We start from the raw sequence: 20,576 nt of genomic DNA on the forward strand, positions 1-20,576 counted from the left end.
AGAAGGAACGTATTGAGAAAATGCCATTCAGTGAACAATTTTGTGATTAATTATCATCTACAGAATGCTGGTTGTTGAATGTCATATATATATATATATATATATATATATATATATATATATATATATATTTTTTTACAAAAAAAAAGAAAAAAGACAGAAAATTTTGGAAAAAAAAAAGTTTTTCTTATTTTCTGCGAGTAAATTTTGAAAATAAATTTTTCTCCTTCACTGATGTGCGCTGATGAGGCGGCACTGATGGGCACTGATAGGCTGCACTGATGGGCACTGATGAGGTGGCACTTATGGGCACTGATGAGGTGGCACTTATGGGCACTGATGAGGTACTAATATGCCGCACTGATGAGCACTGATAGACGGCACTGGTAGGCGGCACTGATAGGCGGCACTGATGAGCACTGATAGGCGGCACTGATGAGCACTGATAGGCGGCACTGCTGGGCACTGAGAGGTGGCACTGCTGGGCACTGAGAGGTGGCACTGAGAGGTGGCACTGCTGGGCACTGAGAGGCGGCACTGACGGGCAGCACTGATGGGCACTGATAGGCAGCACTGATGGGCACTGGCAGATGGCACTGATGGACACTGACGGGTGGCACTGATGAGCACTGATGGGTGGCACTGATGAGCACTGATGGGCAGCACCATCAGTGCCCACACTCAGTGCCCATAGTGCTGCCAGTCAGTGCTCATCAGTGCCTAGATGAGCAGGCACTGATGGGCAATAGCAATTGAGTGGCCAGTAAGCTGCTCCGATTGCTATTACAAGAGAGCCAACCACCGTCCCCCAAAAAAACGATACCGGGGTGAGACGCCGTCCCCCTAAAAAATGCAAGCCTTATTTGCCTCGCGGTAAATACGCCCCTGGGTATTGGGTCTTGACAACGTATATAACTGTTGTTGTGATCTATGAAATTTTAAGACTGTCTTAAAGTTGTTTTAAAGTCACATGTATAAATGACTTTAATCATGTGTTTTACTAAAATTATAATGCTAAATAAATTTTTTTGCAGAGCCCTGCTGTGCAGACAAGTGACCTCCCTCTGCTTCCCTTCCTGATTTAAGTGAGTATAGTGGGAGGGGCTGAGATTCCTCATTGATGCTGGCTCTAGAATCTCAGCCCCTCCCACTGTACTCACATACATCAGGAAGGGAAGCAGAGGGAGGTCACGTGTATGGCTATCCATACACTTTATATAGGTTTTTTTCAAGAAAAAGTAAAGTTTTCATACAATGTTATTTGCAAATATTGTATATTTTATTGTCTTGTTACAAATGTCTCCTACCAGACATAACCTGAATATTATGGAAGAATTCAACCAAACATCTTCAGACAGGTTCATCCTCATCGGACTATCTGATGTCCCACATCTCCAAGTGATATATTTCCTTGCATTCCTTCTGATGTACATAATCACTTTGTCAGGAAATTTTCTACTGATCATTGTGGTGAGGATCAACCCAAAGTTACAGACTCCCATGTACTTCTTCCTGGGTAACCTTTCCATTGTCGACATCTTTTTCTCATCCACCATCGTTCCAAAACTTCTCATAAACACTCTGGCCATAGATAAAAGCATCTCCTTGTTGGGGTGTGCATTACAGATGTTCTTCGCTATAGCTTTAGGAGCAACAGAGTGTATTATACTAGCTGTCATGGCGTACGACAGGTTTGTTGCCATCTGTAGACCATTGTACTACAACACCATCATGAGCAAGACAGTGTGTGTCAGTTTAGCAGTGGGATCATGGGGTATTTGCCTCCTAAACGCTACAGTACACGTTATCCTCACCTTTCAACTCCCCTTCTGCAAGTCCCACCACGTCAACCACTTCTTCTGTGAAATGCCACCTTTTTTTCGAATGTCTTGCCGAGACACTCGGTTCAATGAGATGATGATGTACATTCTAGCAGGTCTCTTAGTCATGTGTTCTTTCTGCTTGACTCTAATTTCATACATCAACATCATCTCCACCATCTTGAAGATCCGTTCCTCTGAGGGAAGACAGAAAGCTTTTTCTACATGTGCTTCTCACCTGACTGTGGTGGGTCTTTACTATGGGACCATCATGTTTATGTACATGAGACCCCGCTCTACTTACTCTGCAGAAATAGACAAAACTGTGTCAATTTTCTACACAGCTGTGACACCGATGTTGAACCCAATTATCTATAGTATGAGGAACAAGGATGTCAAAGAAACAATCAAAAAAAGCAAACAAGAAATAAAGATCTCTAATGTAAAAGCCTGATTGGAGACAATGCATTTCATGATTATCTTTATTTGCAAAGGGCTTTCAATGTACTATATCCACTTGCCGATCGCCTAACTGGGAAAATCCGACATTACTATTAAATACCGGGGTATAGCTGCAGCTAGATGCCATAAATCTCATATCATTTTTTCCCTCAAGCACTGGTCTTTATCATAAAAGAGGCCCGAGCAGTGGATTTTTCACTGGGTCACTTTTTGAAGGGGTTGTTCCCCCTTTCACCTCTTTCCGTTGATTTTTGGGCTTACCTGGTGGATCGGGAAGCCCGAGAACTGATCTGGCGCTGGCGGCAGCTGAGCACAGAGATGAGCGAAGGGAAGTCGTCACTTCTGGTTTCCGGCCACATGTAAACAAGGCCTTTTTTTTTCTTAAAGCAAAAGAACAACTTTTTTTTTGCTTTTAAAGTAGAGGAGAGATTTGGGGTCTTTTAGACCCCTGATCTCTCAATAAAGAGGACCTGTCATGCTGCATTGTTATAGCAAGGGATGTTTACATCCCTTGCGATAGCAATAAAAGTGATCAAAAAACTTTTTTTTAAAGGGACAGTGTAAAAATTAAAAAAAGTGTAATAAAATAAATGTAAAAAAAATTAATTTTAAAGTGCCCCCATCCCCGCATGCTTGCACACAGTGGTAAACCCATTCATAGGTCACGCCCACATATGTACACAGTGTTCCCACCACACAAGTGAGGTATCGCCTTGAACATCTGAGTTAGGGCAATAGTTCTAGCATTAGACCTCCTCTGTACCTCTAAACTGGTAACCTGTAGGCATTTTTAGAACGCCGGCTATGGAGATTTTTAAGTACCGTTGTTTGGCGACGTTCCACGAATTGATTTTAAGGCATGACATGTTAGGTATCAATTTACTTGGTGTAACATCATCTTTCATATTATAAAAAAAAAAAAAAAAATTGGGGTATACAGTAAGTGACGGTGTTCACTGTCACTAGGAGTGAGGGACAGATACTTTGGGGGACACTGAGAGAATGGTTTGGATGGCTTCAGATGGGAGAGTGATATTTGTTAATAATGTCTCTCAAGAAATGTGGAGATTTGATCCCACTTTGCACTGTGAGACCTGTGGCCTGTCGCCATGGAGTCTGTGACAACTAGATGGGTATTCCATGTACTTCAATGAAGGAGACGGATAGACTGTCATTGGCAGTCTTGTCCTATTGTCTATCTATATAGATGGAATGTGGATTGTGTTAAGCCTGCCTGTCCCATTGTTAAATGTTAATGACCTTGCATTGTTCTGTCCAGATGGCCAGATAATTAGTTCAGGTTAATTCTGTTTCTGTATACAATTTCATCTGCATAGGATAATGTAATCAGGCAACCCCTGACCTGTGTGTAGTAATTTGATCAGGAGGGGGATGTGCTCATGTGTGTATAAATTGAGTGTTGAACTGTTCAATAAAGGAGAATGTTCCAAAACTTGTACAAGCTAAGTTGTTGGCTAGCTTTGTATGAGGGCGGCTGGGAAAATCTGGGATATATGTTCATGACTGCAAGGAAGCCGTTTACAGATGGAAGACCACAAGTACAGTGTGGGTCAGTGGTTCCATTACACAGTACATTATATATTTTTTTATTTAATTAAAGTGTATTTTCTCCAAAAAATTGTGTTTAAAACACCGCTGCACAAAAACCACGTTACATAAAGAATTGCAACGACCACCATTTTATTTTCTAGGGTCTCTGCTAAAAAAATATAAATATAATATTTATGGGTTCTCAGTAATCTAGCAAAAAATTACAAATTTTTACTTGTAACAGAAAAAAGCCTGGTCAGCAAGTGGATATATAGTATATTGTATACAGGTACATAGAGAAGGCTGTAGGGCATAGAAAGCCAGTCATGTACATTACTGAAACAATAATGCATTGTATTGCAGTATATATAATGATCAATGTAAATAATATCAAATCAAAACTGTACAAAAGTTGAATATATTTACAATGCTGTTGCAACATGTTTTATCTGGCACAAGGAAAATTTCAGTGATGTCTACAACCAAATGGAGAGAAGATGTCACTAGGTCATGTCAAAGCGTTTGGTTGCCAGATTAAAAATAGTGGTGCTCCCAAACTAGCCTGCTGACTTATGAAAAATAGCCATAAAAGCAATAAATCTCAAGGCATTTGTTTAATGAAAAGTTAGCTGCCATTTTACATGACAAACTAAAAAAATAAAAAATAAAAAATTGGATCCTTAGATCAGTGGTCCTCAACCCTGGCTTACAGGGCCCACTAACAGGCCAGATTTGCAAGATAACTGAAATACATCCCAGGTGATATAATTTGCTGCTCAGTGATTGCAGTATTCTAGTCTGCATCTCCCCAAGGTAATACTTAAAACCTGGCCTGTTAGTGGGCCCTGTAGGCCAGGGTTGAGGACCACTGCCTTAGATGACCAATTATTTAGGGGGAAATGTTAAGGAACTAAAATTATCAGTCTAATTTCTTAAAAAATAGTTACTTGAGGTTGTGTCTTTATATGGGGACCTGCTCTGGCTCAGCAATCTAGTGAGCAGGCCAGAACCACCTCTGGAGGGAGTCTATTCCACATTTTCACAGCTCTTACGGTGAAGAAACCTTTCCATATTTGGAGACAAAATCTGTTTTCCTCTAGACGTAAAGAGTGCCTCCCTTGTCCTCTGTGTTGACCTCAAAGTGAATAACTCAACACCAAGTTCCCTATATGGACCCCTTATGTATTTATACATGTTGATCATATCCACCCTTACACATTCTTTATGGAATATTCAGATGTATACTTCTGTGTAACTGAAAATTTACACACCTTTGTAATTATGTTTTTGCACATTTATTCAATAAAAAATGTATTAAAACAGAAACAAACAATATTAAAATGTTAATGTTTTATTTAGTTTGGGGAAATGAAAGAAAATCTCTGGAAAGTTATGGGAATTCCCCAACTAGAAAGCCACCTCTGTAACAAGGGTGCCCATTGGAAGGACGCCCCTCTTTTCCTATTCTGGAGACAATGATATATTGTAAAATGTTGGATTAACAGTCACTTTGGGGTTGATTTACTAAAACTGGAAAGTGTAAAATCTGGTGCAGCTGGGCATGGTAGCCAGTCAGTTTCTAACTTCAGCTTGTTCAGTTAATCTTTGACAAAAAAAAAACCATGGAAGCTGATTGGTTTCTATGCAAAGCTACACCAGATTTTGCACTCTCCAGTTTTAGGAAATCAACCCCTTTCTGTCATGGGGACAAGGCCTCTGGTCATTGCAACAGGGGTGCCCACTAGAAGCTACCCCCTCTTTTCCTGTTCTGGAGGCACCGGTAAATTGTTGGATTAACAGTCACCTTCTGTCCTGGTGGCAATGGTAGTGACAATTGCAATAGGAATGTCCGTTGAAAAGATTCCTCTTTTTTCCTTTTCTGGAGACAATGGTAGAGTGTTGGATTAAAGCAGGCCATACAAGGGTTGAATTCGAAATTAATTTTCTTTTTCGAAAATTGGAATTTTGTGCATTTTGTAATGCGATGATGCCACCATTGATTTTGAAATTCGACCAACGAAGCCTTCAATTTCACCTCATGTTGCTACAGAAAAGAATTTTCATGGCCGGGAAACTTCTTTTATTTCTGGGAATTTTCTTTTTTTGTGCTCATGCGCATTTCTTTTTTGATCATATTTCCTACACCATTCCCCCATCATTGATTAGAAAATTGTTAGCTTTTGAAAAAATTTCAATCATTTGTACAAAAATCGGCCATTGCTGCAGCCCACTAATGGGTAGAAATGCGAAAAATTACGAAAATGCATAAGATTTTCTAAAGAAAGTTCTTTCGGAATAATACCAGGACAGAAGTTACTTTCTGTCCTCGTAATATTGCCACCAGGTGGCCTGGTGACATTGGCCAATGTTCTGGTGTCATTGATCACCGGGATAAACAGAGAGGGTTGATCAACCCAGAAACCCAACGAAGCTTCTAAACCTTCCCCATGTTTGCCAAATCTAAAGAAACACTTTTTTGTACAAACACTCACAAAAAATTGCAAGATTTAGGAAGCAATGAGGACAGAGGCTGAATATTAACAAAGACATGAGAGCAGAGAGGGAGCAGGAAAAAACACAAGTAAGTTGGGGAACTGATAGACCACCATGTGTTTGTTATATAAGGGAAGACTTTTCTTGTTTCTTGCTCCTCTGGACCCAAGAAATGCTAACTATCTTACCAATCCTTTAATTAAACCCATTGACAAAATGTTAATACTGTATATTGCAGCTCCTCAGATCATAGATATGATGATGACTGCGTTAAATTTATTTTTTTCAGCAAGTCCTGAACATTACCAATTGTAGTGACCTTGTCTGAATTTAACCACTTCGTGCCGAAAGGTAAAACAAATCGAAATGTCTAAGCCCAATTTTGCAACTTTTGAGATGTGTTGGTAAAACGTTACATATCATCACAACTACTTTGTGAATCCAGGTGGATTATACCGCATTTTTTCAGGAAAATTGGGCTTTCATTTGGTGGTAAATGGTAATGGATATCTGCTGTTTTTGTTTTATTGTGTAATGAAAATAAGGTGCGCTAAATGATGACCAAAGTGACAATAGCACAATGTGAATAACGTTGACATATAACATATACAATAAGTGTAAATAATATGGTATTATACAATATAGTGCAATACAAATAAAACCACAAAGTTCAAAATTGCACCAAGTGTCCCATAAATAGTGAACCCTGAGTGATATCAAAATATTCCAAAGGATTCAAAAAGGGTGAATAAAGCAACAAAGTCCAATGGTGATCTTCACCAAGTGCTGCAAAAACAATATAAAAACTGATAGTGATGTATCCAGTGCTGTGTGATAGAGAATCCCGCCACCAGCTAGTGTTCCTCCTTACCAAATGAAATAAGGTGGAACGCAGAGAAGACTCTGATCTTTAGATGGAAAGGAAGGAGATATCTCTAAATCACCACCCAGTGGTATAGTATAGATGGCCTCTTACTAAACGGTGGATAAACCAAGCGCAGGATAAATCCAGTGGTTGATGCTTATCCAGTGGGTCGATTGCCAATGGTAATGTCCCGCTCCTGCTATCGGTTCGTGCTTCTACTGACTCCCCCAGCTGGGCATATGTGGGGCAAAGAATAATAATGTTTTTGTTTTATTATCAAAGGAAAACTGGACCAAAATAGTAAAAAATATAAAAATATAACTGTATATTTATTCCTACTGCCATAACCTATCATCAAAGAACAACTCAAAATACATTCTCCTGCTCCTGGCGATTGCCGCGATACCACATATGTGTATGTTATTTTTCTGTTTGTACCTGTAGTACAGCCCAGAAACTATACTGCATACTTTGTTTTTTTTAAGCCAACCTAAAACACACCGACACTAATACTCATTAAAAAAAAAAAAATTCTGTCCTAAAAATAGTGACCTTGACCTTGACCTAAACACTTACCCTGGCACTGACCTAGATCAAACCTTAATCTAGGTATTTTTTTATGTTTTATTTTTTAAATTATTATTTTTTTTATACACACACTTTTTTTTCTATCTCTACAAGAACAGAATAATACAATGTATCTCTCCAACCCATTCATAGAGACATAAAACATGGGGACAGGCTGCACAGTGACTGATCAGAGACTAAAACGGCGATCAGGTGACCCAGAATCTGGACTTCTGGGTCCCGATCGTTAGTACGAAGGCCGAGGCTCTTGGTGCACGCTCCCAGCACAGAGGGAGATACATATATATATATGCGCCCAAAATGTAAAAAAAAAAGCCCAGTCCAGTGGGGCCGCATATTTGCATACTGACTGCGTGAAGGCGTTAAAGTGTTATCCCCCCACTGTAAACTACTAGTCCAGCCTGGATGACATCCATGGCTACCTCTATAGATACAGTGGTGGAATGAGCATAGCCACCAAGGGACAGGAGTTGTGTTAAATACAGAATTACCAGATGAAAGTAAATGTAAAAAAAAAAATAGAAATAAAAATAGGAAAACATATGCAGACACCTCTTTTAACCAATTCCCGCTGATGGTATGATATATATGTGGCCTCTCAGCGGATGGGCTTTATTGGCGAGAGGCCAGATATATGTGGCCCTATGTAAACACTTTTCTGTGTTGAGAGCACACGGCGTGTGCGCTCTCAGCACAGTCATTGGTGGGGACCGGAAAGCTCCCAATGCATACTTGCAATCGGAAGCTTTCCGATCATGTGCCTACTGTGACAGCCAATCAAAACCACCACATGACCCAAATGCCCACCTCCAGGCATTTAGAAGCTGCTAAAGGGCCAGGAGGCGGAAGTGGGAAGGGGTTAAACTACAGGTAAATGTTCTTCTTTTAGTTTTGGGTGGAGTGGGATTAAAACAACTGTCAGGTTCTTATCGCTGTCTGTGCCCCTATTAGAGAGATTCCCCCCTTCTGTCTTGTCCTGTTTACCATCAGAAAAAGAAAATATTAAAAGAAAATTCCAAGTTTTGGGTTGTCACCAGAACAGAAATGGAGGAGAAATCTTCCAATTAGGAAACAAATTATGATGACTACAAGTGGTTCCTTCAGTCTAGAGGGATTTCCTCCAGCTTCCTATTTTTGCTAGGGGATAAGAAGTGAAGGAGAAGCAACAAAACAAACAAAATGATTAGCACAAAAATAGTTCACAATTGTCGCTTCAACGGGCTGTGGATAAGGGCAACTGTATAGGAGAATGCAGCATGGAAAAGTCAGGGTAGAAGCTGCTCACCGTAGTGGCTGCTAGTGTTTGGAGGTAGACGTGACTCTGGAAGAACAAGGAGAGAGCGCCTACTAAGTGCAGCAAATTAGTGATTTATTGGAGGTATATAAAAAAACGTACTCACAAGGGTAAGCGTAATAAAAGCATGTAGTAAAAATGGGGTCATCACACATCGCAATCTTGGGGTCCAAGGAGGCGGTGTCCCTGCTGGCTCTCACAGTTGAGGATTCCCTCGGTAGCTGCCATAGATTCCCTGGTCCGTGGAGCACACAGGGAGTCAGCTCCAGGAGACCGTGACATCTCCACATCACAACCAGGAAGTGACGTCGCTTTCAGATCTACATAGTGCTGTCAGTCTAACACTGTAAACTTGCTAAGAGAAGGGTTTTGTGCAGGAATACCCAAATTAATATGCTGGTGCTCCATCACTATCCAATCAGAAGGGTTTGGGTGGGTTCTTGACCAGCCTTTATTGCTCAACTGCAGTAGGGAAAATTGAGCATCTCCATAGATATAGTTCCCTCAAGACATACTTGCTCTTACTTTGAAATATATGTCCCAAATTGGAAGCTCCATTGGGACCATGCATGGCTTCACTGGGGCTGCCCCAAGACATTGTGCTGCCTGGGTTCAAGAATGAAATGCTGCCCCCCCCCCTCCAAAAACAAATCAGGCCCACAAAAAGGCTCCCACATCCATTATATATAAAATCTTGAAAATATTATATACTGTATACTGTTATCTTCTTCCATAACTCACCACCGGACCGGTTCACCAAACACCCACTATCTGTCCTCCTGTCACCCCTATCACTCCTGTGTCTGCCGCATCCACCGCCCTAGAAGATCCAGCCTGCCCTGCGTGACGGACGTTCCCCGAGGGGACGCTCCGCCTCCTCATACTCATCAGTTTGCATTACGGGCGGCAGTATGAGATGGGAAATGCCTCCCCTAACACCCCGCAAAGTGATGACACACAAAACTGCTGGAAAAAATCTTGGGAGTCAGTTTGCTGCCCCTCTCAAAGTTCTGCCTGGGTCCAATGGACCCAGTGGGACCCATGGTAGGGCCAGCCCTGGGCTTCACATATGCTTGCAAACAAAAATTGTAAACTATCTCCTTATAAAACAACCCATTAAGTTTAAAATAGAAATGAAAGGCAAAACATTTTTTCTATAGCTAGAAAAATACAGTATACATTATCTCACAAAAGTGAGTACGCCCCTCACATTTTTGTAAATATTTTATTATATCTTTTCATGTGACAACACTGAAGAAATTACACTTGGCTACAATATAAAGTAGTGAGTGTACAGCTTGTATAACAGTGTAAGTTTGCTGCCCTGTCAAAAGAACACAACACACAGCCATTAATGTCTAAACAGCTGGCAACAAAAGAGAGTACACGCCTAAGTGAAAATGTCCAAATTGGGCCCAAAGTGTCAATATTTTGTGTGGCCACCATTATTTTCCAGCACTGACTTAACCCTCTTGGGCATGGAGTTCACCAGAGCTTCACAGGTTGCCCCTGGAGTCCTCTTCCACTCCTCCATAATGACATCATGGAGCTGGTGGATGTTAGAGACCTTGCGCTCCTCTACCTTTCATTTGAGGATGTCCGACAGATGCTCAATAGGGTTTAGGTCTAGAGATATGCTTGGCCAGTCCATCACCTTTACCCTCAGCTTCTTTAGCAGGGCAGTGGTTGTCTTGGAGGTGTGTTTGGGGTCGTTATCATGTTGAAATACTGCCCTGCAGCTCAGTCTCCAAAGGGAGGGGATAATGCTCTGCTTCAGTATGTCACAGTACATGTTGGCATTCATGGTTCCCTCAATGAACTGTAGCTCCCCAGGGCCGGCAGCACTCATGCAGCCCCAGACCATGGCACTCCCACCACCATGCTTGACTGTAGGCAGGACACACTTGTCTTTGTACTCCTCACCTGGATGCCGCCACACACGCTTGACACCATCTGAACCAAATAAGTTTATCTTGGTCTCATCAGACCACAGGACATGGTTAGAGTAATAATTAGAGTAATCCATGTCCTTAGTCTGCTTGCCTTCAGCAAACTGTTTGCGGGCTTTCTTGTGCATCATCTTTAGAAGAGGCTTCCTTCTGGGACGACAGCCATGCAGATCAATTTGATGCAGTGTGCGGCGTATGGTCTGAGCACTGAGACCCCCCCAAATCCTTCAACCTCTGCAGCAATGCTGGCAGCACTCATACGTCTATTTCCCAAAGACAACCTCTGGATAAGATGCTGAGCACGTGCACTCAACTTCTTTGGTCGACTATGGCGAGGCCTGTTCTGAGCAGAATCTGTCCTGTTAAACTGCTGTATGGTCTTGACCACCGTGCTGCAGCTCAGCTTCAGGGTCTTGGCAATCTTCTTAAAGCCTAGGCCATCTTTATGTAGAGCAGGCATGTCCAACCTGAGGCCCGAGGGCCGCATGCGGCCCAGGACTGCAAGCAATGCGGCCCACAGCCCCCTGACAATCTTTTTTTGCTGGGGAGGAAGGAAGTCAGGTCGGGGGCACGGCCACAGCAGCTTCCAACTAACGGTAGGCAGAGGCTGAGGGGGGGGGGATAGAGTGTTCCTTTATTGTCTCTCAGAAGAAGTAAACCTCTGTATACTGAGTCCATTTAATTTGATCATCCTCTAGTTGTGTTAAATTAGTGCGGGGGGCGCGGCGGCATTTTATTACATGCCTTAACCATAGTCTATATTTTATATGCGGCCCAAGAAAATTTCTCTACACTCAATGTGGCCCAGAGAGGCCAAAAGGTTAGACACCCATGATGTAGAGCAAACATAATTTTTTTCAGATCCTCAGAGAGTTCTTTGCCATGAGGTGCCATGATGAGCGATAACACTAAATTTACCACACCTGCTCCTCATTCACACCTGAGACCTTGTAACACTAACAAGTCACATGACAACGTGGAGGGAAAATGACTAATTGGGCCCTTTTTGGACATTTTCACTTAGGGGTGCACTCACTTTTGTTGCCAGCGGTTTAGACATTAATGGCTGTGTGTTGAGTTATTTTGAGGGGACAGCAAATTTACACTGTTATACAAGCTGTACACTCACTACTTTACATTCTAGCAAAGTGTAGTTTCTTCAGTGTTGTCACATGAAAAGATATAATAAAATATTTACATAAATGTTAGCGGTGTACTTACTTTTGTGAGATACTGTAAATACCTTTTTTCCCTTTTTTTTTTTATAAATGATTACATTCCCTCTGTTCTCGGCTGCATAAGGGCTGGAGGAGGAAGGAGAATTAGCAGCACACTGAGCTTCCATGTGAATGGCTGTATAGCGAGGGCATGTCAGGACAAGTCTGATGATTGGAGGAGGTACACTGAGTTCCCAGCACAGCTAGAGAACTGACCATGATGTGCTCTCCTGCTTAGTGTGGTCAGTGCAGAGGGTAACAGACAGGATAACCAGGAATTTCACATAAAGGAAGCAATACAAAATGAACAGGATATTTTCTCATACAAGCACATGGTACAGCAGCCACATATCTGGAATATGAAGTGTAGGGGGTAACAAACACTTTAAGTGTATTGGAGATTTTTTTTTTTTTTTTTGTGTATTGTATTGAACTAGTCCAAATAATGAGTTTAAACAATAAACTTTAAGATTCACTATATTCTACCTATTTCCCGTTCTATCCAAACAAAAGAAAACATTTGGCTGGAGTTTTAGAAACCAAAGATAGTTAAAACAAATCATGTATAGGAAAGAATAAAGTTTAGATGGAAAAAAGTTTCCTTGCAACGCTTAGCAAACAGCGAAGACAGACTCTGAATATCCACAAAGGACCAGTTCAACTGGGGAGCTGAGAGCACAACATCGGAGCCGAGGGACCAAAAGTGTGTTATATAAGGCTGCATCTTACTTGTTTTAGTTGCCTTGTGCCCAACTAAATTCATCCATCTCCTTCATGTTATCAAGTTTAAAGGAATTTCATAAAATACTGAAAAATGCTCCAATAGTCATGGAAAAAAGGATATAAAGAAGCTGGAAATTCAAAGCTGACCAATGATTAATGTTCTCTCAACCTTTTTTAAAATTATGGACAGTCTCAAGACACTCCACTCTTAAATGTTAAAAAAAATAATCTAATAGTTGTACATAATGCAGCAACATCCACAAGTCCAAGTACGACACCAAACGTTAGAGGTGATTTTTTTTTCTTCCAAAGTAAATATACTTTTGCGCACTGGTACTGACTAGTATTCCAATGTTTCTATTATCCCCCAATTTCTTTAATGTCACCCCAGTGCTGAGGGAGAGGGACACAGGAGAGTCAAACAAGATTGCCCTCAATTTACAATGGATGTTTCCTTGAAATAGGAATAAAAGTGATAAAAAAAAAAAATTATTTTAAAGGGACAGTGTAAAAAACTAAAAATAAAAGGTAAAATAAATAAGAAAAAAAAAATGTAAAGTGCCCCCGACCCTCTGAGCTCACACGCAGAAGCGAACGCATACATATGTAGGAACGCAAGTCGTGCCTACATATGTAAACGGTGTTCAAACCACACATGTGAGGTATCGTTAGAGCAAGAGCAATAATTTTAGCACTAGACCTCCTCTGGAACTCTAAAATGGTAACCTGTAGAAATTTTTAAAGTGTCCTGTAGAAATTTTTAACCTGTAGAAATTTTTAAAGCGTCGCCTATGGGGATCTTTAAGTACCAATGTTTGTTGCCATTCCACAAGCGTGCGCAATTTTGAAGAATGACATGTTGGGTATCTATTTACTCAGCGTAACATTATTTTTCACCACATAGAAAGAAAATTGGGCACACTTTACTGTTTATTTTTTTTAAAATGCAGTGAAATGTATCCTTTCCAAAAAAAAATCAGTTTGAAAGGCCACTGCATAAATACCGGGTGACAAAAAATATTGCAACAACCGCCGTTTTATTCTCTAGAGTCTTTGCTAAAATATATATATATATATATATATATATACCCTATTTATCGGCGTATAACACGCACCTCAATATTTGGAGGGAAATTTCAGGAAAAAAGCTTAAAGCGGTTGTATCCCGCTTTTTGACACTTTTACCTACAGGTAAGCCTATAATAAGGCTTACCTGTAGGTACAAATAATATCTCCTAAACCGGCACGGTTTAGGAGATATTTACAGCGCATGCAGCCGCTCGCGCGAGCGGCGCATGCGCTCTGAAGGTCCGGGGGGACCTTCAATTAACTTGCCGGGAGCTTGCCGGAAAAATCACTCCCGCGCGCATGTGCGGGAGTGACGTCATCGCGGCTCCGGCCAATCAGCGCGCTGGAGCCGTCTCTTCCGGCCAATCAGCGCGCCGGAGCCGCCGAACCCGGAAGAGACGACGAGGGATCATGGCAGCGCCCGCATCGATGTCCGGGGGTCCGTGTCGGGGCTTCGTTTTAAGGTAAGTTAAACATAATGGGCTAGTATGCGATGCATACTAGCTCATTATGCCTTTGTCTTGCAGGTTTTTTTTTTTTTTTTTTTATATAGGGTTTACAACCGCTTTAAATTTAAAATAAACAGCTTTGAACTCAGAACATTTTTTTTTTTAAATCAAATGACATCTCACCAGTGCCCATGAATGCATCCTCATCAGCAGTTTCCAGCAATGCATCCTCATCAGCAGTGTCCATATATGCAGCCTCACCAGCAGTGTCCATATATGCAGCCTCACCAGCAGTGTCCATATATGCAGCCTCAATATATGCAGCCCATCAGCAGTGTCAATATATGCAGCCTCGCAAGCGCAGTGTCCAAATATGAAGCCTCGCAAGCGCCATTGGAACTGTCCGAATCTGTTTTAAAAAAGGGCGGGAAGCAGCGCCGAGAGCAGAAAGGGCGGGCCGGGCCGAGGAGAAGGAAGGATGAGCTGTCATAAGAGCAGAAGGGGGCGGGCCGGGCCAAGGAGAAGGGAGAACGAGCGAGCGCAGTCATCGGAAGTCCTGCCTCCTCTGCCGAGACGTGTGACGTCTGTCATAGGCGGGACTTCCGATGACTACGCTCGCTCGTTCTCCCTTCTCCTCGGCCCAGCCCGCCCCCTTCTGCTCTAATGACAGCTAGTCCTTCCTTCTCCTCGGCCCGGCCCGCCCCTTCTGCTCTCGCTGATGCTTCCTGGCCTTTTTTATTTTTTTAATATCGGCGTATAACGCGCACTGCTGCTTTTTCCTCCATTTTTGGGAGGAAAAAGTGCGTGTTATATGCCTATAAATACGGTATATATATATGTAATGTTTGGGCGTTCTAAGTAATTTTCTAGCAAAAATAGCTGATTTTAACTTGTGTCAGAAATAGGTCTGGCCTGGTCTTTAAGTGGTTAATTAAACACATGGAATAAACATAGGCCTATACTCAGAAAAATAGGTTATCAAGTAAAAACATACAAAAATTAAAAATAGGTAAACTTGATTGACCTTTGGAAGGCAGTAATGTGAAATTGATTGGTGAAATTTGTGAAATTCATCTTTGAAGGGCAGTAATAACTTAAACTCCCTGGCGTATAGGAACAGGGTTGAGGTTTTGAAGACATACAGTATAAGGTGCCAGGGGCTGATGCACTCAATTGGTAACCAAAATATCACTTTTGGGTGGAATGACTCTCTAAAGAATAACACTTCAGATGCATTTTAATTATTAATCTCTTTCTTCTCTTAGAATGTTATGGAAGAAGTCAACCAAACCTTTACAGGAAGCTTCATCCTCCTTGGCCTATCTAGCATCCCATCTCTCCAGGCAATCTATGTCCTTGTGTTTTCTGTGATGTATATAATCACATTGTCAGGAAACTTTCTACTGATCATTGTGGTGAGGATAAACCCAAAGCTACAAACCCCCATGTACTTTTTCCTAAGAAACCTCTCCATTATCGACATTGGTTTCTCGTCCACTATTGTTCCCCTAATTATCAAAAACACTTTGGTCAAGGACAGAAGCATATCCTTGTTTGGATGTGCGGTGCAAATGTTTTTTCATTTGGGTTTAGGAGGAACTGAATGTATAATTCTAGCTGTTATGGCATATGACAGGTATGCTGCCATCTGTAGACCATTGCACTACAGCACCATAATGAATAAGATGTTGTGTGTTAGTTTAGCAGCAGGGTCATGGAGTATTTGCTTTCTGAACTCAGCTATCCACGTTGTCCTCACCTTCCAACTCCCTTACTGCAAGTCCCATCATGTCAACCACTTCTTCTGTGAGGTACCGCCTTTTCTTCGAATGTCCTGCAGAAACACGTCACTTAATGAGATAGGCATGTACATCTCCGCAGGAATCCTTGGGATGTCTTCGTTCTGCCTCACTCTTATCTCATATGTCAAAATAATTTCCACCATCCTGAAGATCCGTTCCTCACAAGGAAGACATAAAGCTTTCTCCACATGTGGTTCCCACCTAATTGTGGTGGGTCTCTACTATGGGACCCTTCTTTTTATATATCTGAGACCCCCCTCTATATACTCTCCTGAACTAGACAAAACTTTGTCCATTCTCTATACAGTAGTGACACCAATGATGAACCCCATGGTCTACAGTATGAGGAATGAGGATGTCAAAAACACAGTTAAAAGAACTCACATAAGAAATAAAACATTTTGCAAAACAAAATCTTGATTTGCATTTCATGATATCATAGTATGAATGATCATTAAGGGTAAAAGTATTTCTAGAGTCTGCATTATGCTTAAATTTCATACGTTGACACTACCGTCATTAGCCTTCTTGCTAACAAGCTTAAAATCAAGCTCTCATACTGACCCTCCAAACACCATAGTTCTTATGTCAGTCTTCCTAGAAAGACCATTAACATTGTAAATATATGCTCCAACTTTATAGAAGGACTCCAAAAGAGAAATAAAATGTAGGTTAATTTTGTATTCATTAAAGTGTTCAGCCAGCAAAAATGTTTTTCCTCTTAGACTGTGGGGAAGGTTCAAAAATCCTTTGTCTTACTGCTATCTGGGGCTCCATTAGAGCAATTTCCCTTCACTTCCTATTCTGCTGACAATGTTATACTAGACAAAAACTGAGAACTCTCCAACAGCAACATAGACAGGGGAAAGCTAGAACCTCTGTCATATTCTTTTTGTAGTCTAGGTCCTTGTTTCAGATTTTCTTTCTAGTTAAACAGTTGACAGCAGGGAAGGAAATGAGGAACCCCTGGATAATAGTTAAAACTGAACAGAAGTTCAAATCATTCCCTATGTTGTCCAAATGTAGAAAAATACATTTTAACATATGCTTTAAAAATAATTAAATACAGTTTAACTACCATAAGTTTAAATACTTGAATTAGCTTTTTCTTAGCTACCTGTAATATTCTTTACAAAACAACAAATAAAGGAGCGCTCCCAACCCTGTGGAAGTCAATAGAGCCACAAGCCCAGGAATAGATAAAAATCAAAATTCACTTTAATGCCAAGGTAAAAAGTATGATCTGCAGGAGTGCCCAGACTGATACATCACCAAGCCAATGGAGAGGAGATACACAGAATCCCAAATGCTGAAGGATGACACATGATCCCGGACCCAACAGTAGGTTACACCACCCAGGAGCCTCAGGACAGTGGGAGAAGTGTGTGGATTACGGCTGCCAGGGTTGCTGGGATGACGCATCCACTGGAAATTCACGTGTCCCGGAACCTGATTTAATTTCCTACTCTTCGCGGAAGAGCACTCAAATCATGTCAAACCAAAGGAGAGAAGCCGGTCACCATGATAACATGTTTCGGGGGCTTGTCCTTTGATAGAGAAATTAAGAATGTTTTTATAATCATTTATGAATAAGACTGAAAGGGTCATGCCCTTACTATATGGTAATAATGTCAAGTTTCTATTGACGATACCTACATCTCCTTTGAGGAAATGATACAATAAAAGGCCTACCAATCATTGTCCGAGGGGAAGGGTTAAGTCAGGATGTTTTAACTGTATATAAGATATAGACAATCTTAAAGAAGGCAGACAAGTCTCAGATAGGAGCCGACTAGGCTAGCTACTGTGTATGGAGCCCTATTCCAAGGGTCACAGAAGGCAAGAACCAGTGGGTGAATATCTGACGATCTCCTGTACTTGTCTCCTCGTACAAAAATAAAACTTTTTAACTTGTACTAGAGTGTGGTCAAAGGTGAATTTCTCTCACATCTGGTCCTTCGAGCCAGAACCCAAAATATTGTGATGGGACCAGATCACTGGTGACCCTTACCGTACGGGGAGTCCAACACATGTGATTCTTTTACTGCAGAAGTCCTCTGTCTGAATTGACGTCAACAGAGGCCATTCTACCAACTGGTCCCTATCAGGTGACGGGTTCCCAAGAATCAGCAATCTGGTTCATGGTAAGAATATTTATACATATATATATTGACGGTCATAAGAATTATTTGTTATGTCTTTGATGAGAGGAAGTGAAAAGTCACACACTCCTCGCCACCGATAGTCTGTGGCCGTCTAGGAAATGTGGACAAAAGTGACTGATCTGCGTTTTGGCAAGACGTACTCTGAGTGTTCTGGGTAGACACTCGAGCACTGCAGATCAATTTCTCTATCTCCTCTTGTTTGTCTATGTATTAGAGTGGGTTCTCGTCTGTCTTATTTGTTTCTATGTTAGGTTGATACAAGGATATAGTCTACAATATGTGCCGGGCTACAGATAAAGAAAATTTGCAGGACCCTTGAGTCCAGGGCAGCCTTGTAGTTTGTGAAAAGAACCATGCAGACAAATAAATATCCTTGAATCAAAAACGGCATACCATTATTTTAGCAGGACACAAGACCAGTGTATTCTATAGCAAAGTACAGCTATTACTAAGTCTGTGAGTGCTTGCAGAGGAACAAAATACTGTGTATAGGTGTCTAGAATACCAATATTTTTTAGTAGAACACAGAACTCCTAGGGAGTCTGTGCTTGACTGTGAGATAACAAAAATATTGTGTATAAATGTAAGAATGTCAATATTTTTTAGTAGAACACAGAACTAGGAGGGTTAAAGAAGTGTAGTAAACCGCTCAGAAATTCTGTGTCTGACTGCGAGTTAACAAAAGTATTGTGCATAAGTGTTTGTGTGAGAAGACCTTAACTAACTCAGTGCGCATGCCAAAATGGGCCAGAGATGTGTAAAACAAGAATAAATAAGTGAGAATATATGTTATCTTAATTTAGATAGAATAGGTTTATTGTGGTGTCTGCATCTTTAAGTGTTAAACTTCTGAACTTAAAAAAAAAAAAAAAAAGGGATATCTGCAGTGTCGGCAAGTGCATGGCAGCCTTCCAGTGAACAATAGACACTGACACCATAGTATTTAGTGTTTTGCTTAACTGTTGTTCTGCTTTAAGATGGGTAAAGTCCCTAGTAAGTGACCTCTGCCCAATGTACCTAAGCCTGTGCAGAATAAGTACTATTACGAAGAAAAAGAAAGAGAGCGGAGCAAATGATATAGGAGTTATAAAAGTATGTTATGAGAATCTCTCCCTGATATGATTAATATGTAGATCTATGAATTAATAATTTACCACTCCCATGGTTTTCAGGGAATCCGGACTAGGACATAAAGTATTTGAGGGCGGGAGGACTAAATTGGTTGCAGTATGCCCCGTCTATGTAAGTTTAACATTGGAAGAGTTAAGTAATTAAACTGAAGCAATATTTTTGCAAAACTGAGAAAATGGTATATGGTAAAGACAGAAGTTTTTGTTTGAAAGTCTTTGTATGTTTAATTAAGAAATTATTTATAGCAGAAAGGGAGGGAGAGAAATGAATGTGTCTGCCTGTGAAGCAGGAGAGTTATGAACATCTAAGAAATGAGCAATATACTGTAACATGTGATGTTAAAAGAAGGTGATGTGAGAAAAAAAATTGTTAGGTAAAGGAAGGTTTAAATATATTTGTAGAAATAAAATCTAATTGAAATGGTTAGTTTTTGTTTTGTAATTCTAGGATTAATTGGAAACAAAGAAAGAAAATAGCTGAATGAAGCCAACACCCTTTAAATTTCAAAAAACAGCCATTAACCACTTAAGCCCCGGAGGATTTGGCTGCTCAAAGACCAGGGCCTATTTTGCGATTCAGCACTGCGTGACTTTAACGGACAATTGCGCGGTCGGGTGACGCTGTACCCAAATGAAATTGACGTCCTTTTTTTCCCACAAACAAAGCTTTCTTTTGGTGGTATTTGATCACCTGTGCGATTTTTACTTTTTGTGCTATAAAAAAAAAAGAGCGACAATTTTGAAAAAATAACAATATTTTGGACATTTTTTTATATGAAATTCCCCCCCAAAAAATGTAAAAATCTAAATTTTTTAACATTATAGGCCAATTTGTTTTCTGCTACATATTTTTGGGGAAAAAAATCACAATAAGCGTATTTTGATTGGTTTGCGCAAATGTTATTGCGTTTACTAACTACGGGAAAGATTTATGTCAATTTTTACTGTTTTTTTTTTAACTAGTAATGGCAGCGATCTGCGATTTTTTTTGTGGGACTGC

General features: G+C 40.8%; 1 protein-coding gene across 1 annotated transcript; it reads left to right on the forward strand.

Moving 5' to 3' along the window:
* Positions 1-1,296: 1,296 nt before the first annotated feature.
* LOC309569117 (uncharacterized protein) lies at positions 1,297-16,701 on the forward strand (the record flags this gene model as incomplete). The annotated part of the gene is made up of 2 exons (XM_082274879.1): positions 1,297-2,262; positions 15,745-16,701. 2 exons carry the CDS (start codon positions 1,297-1,299, stop codon positions 16,699-16,701), a joined length of 1,923 nt encoding a protein of 640 aa, XP_082131005.1.
* Between the last annotated feature and the right edge of the window lie 3,875 nt (positions 16,702-20,576).

The sequence above is a fragment of the Pelophylax lessonae genome (genome assembly GCF_965119305.1).
Source record: "Pelophylax lessonae genome assembly, chromosome: 13".
NCBI lineage: Eukaryota > Metazoa > Chordata > Amphibia > Anura > Ranidae > Pelophylax > Pelophylax lessonae.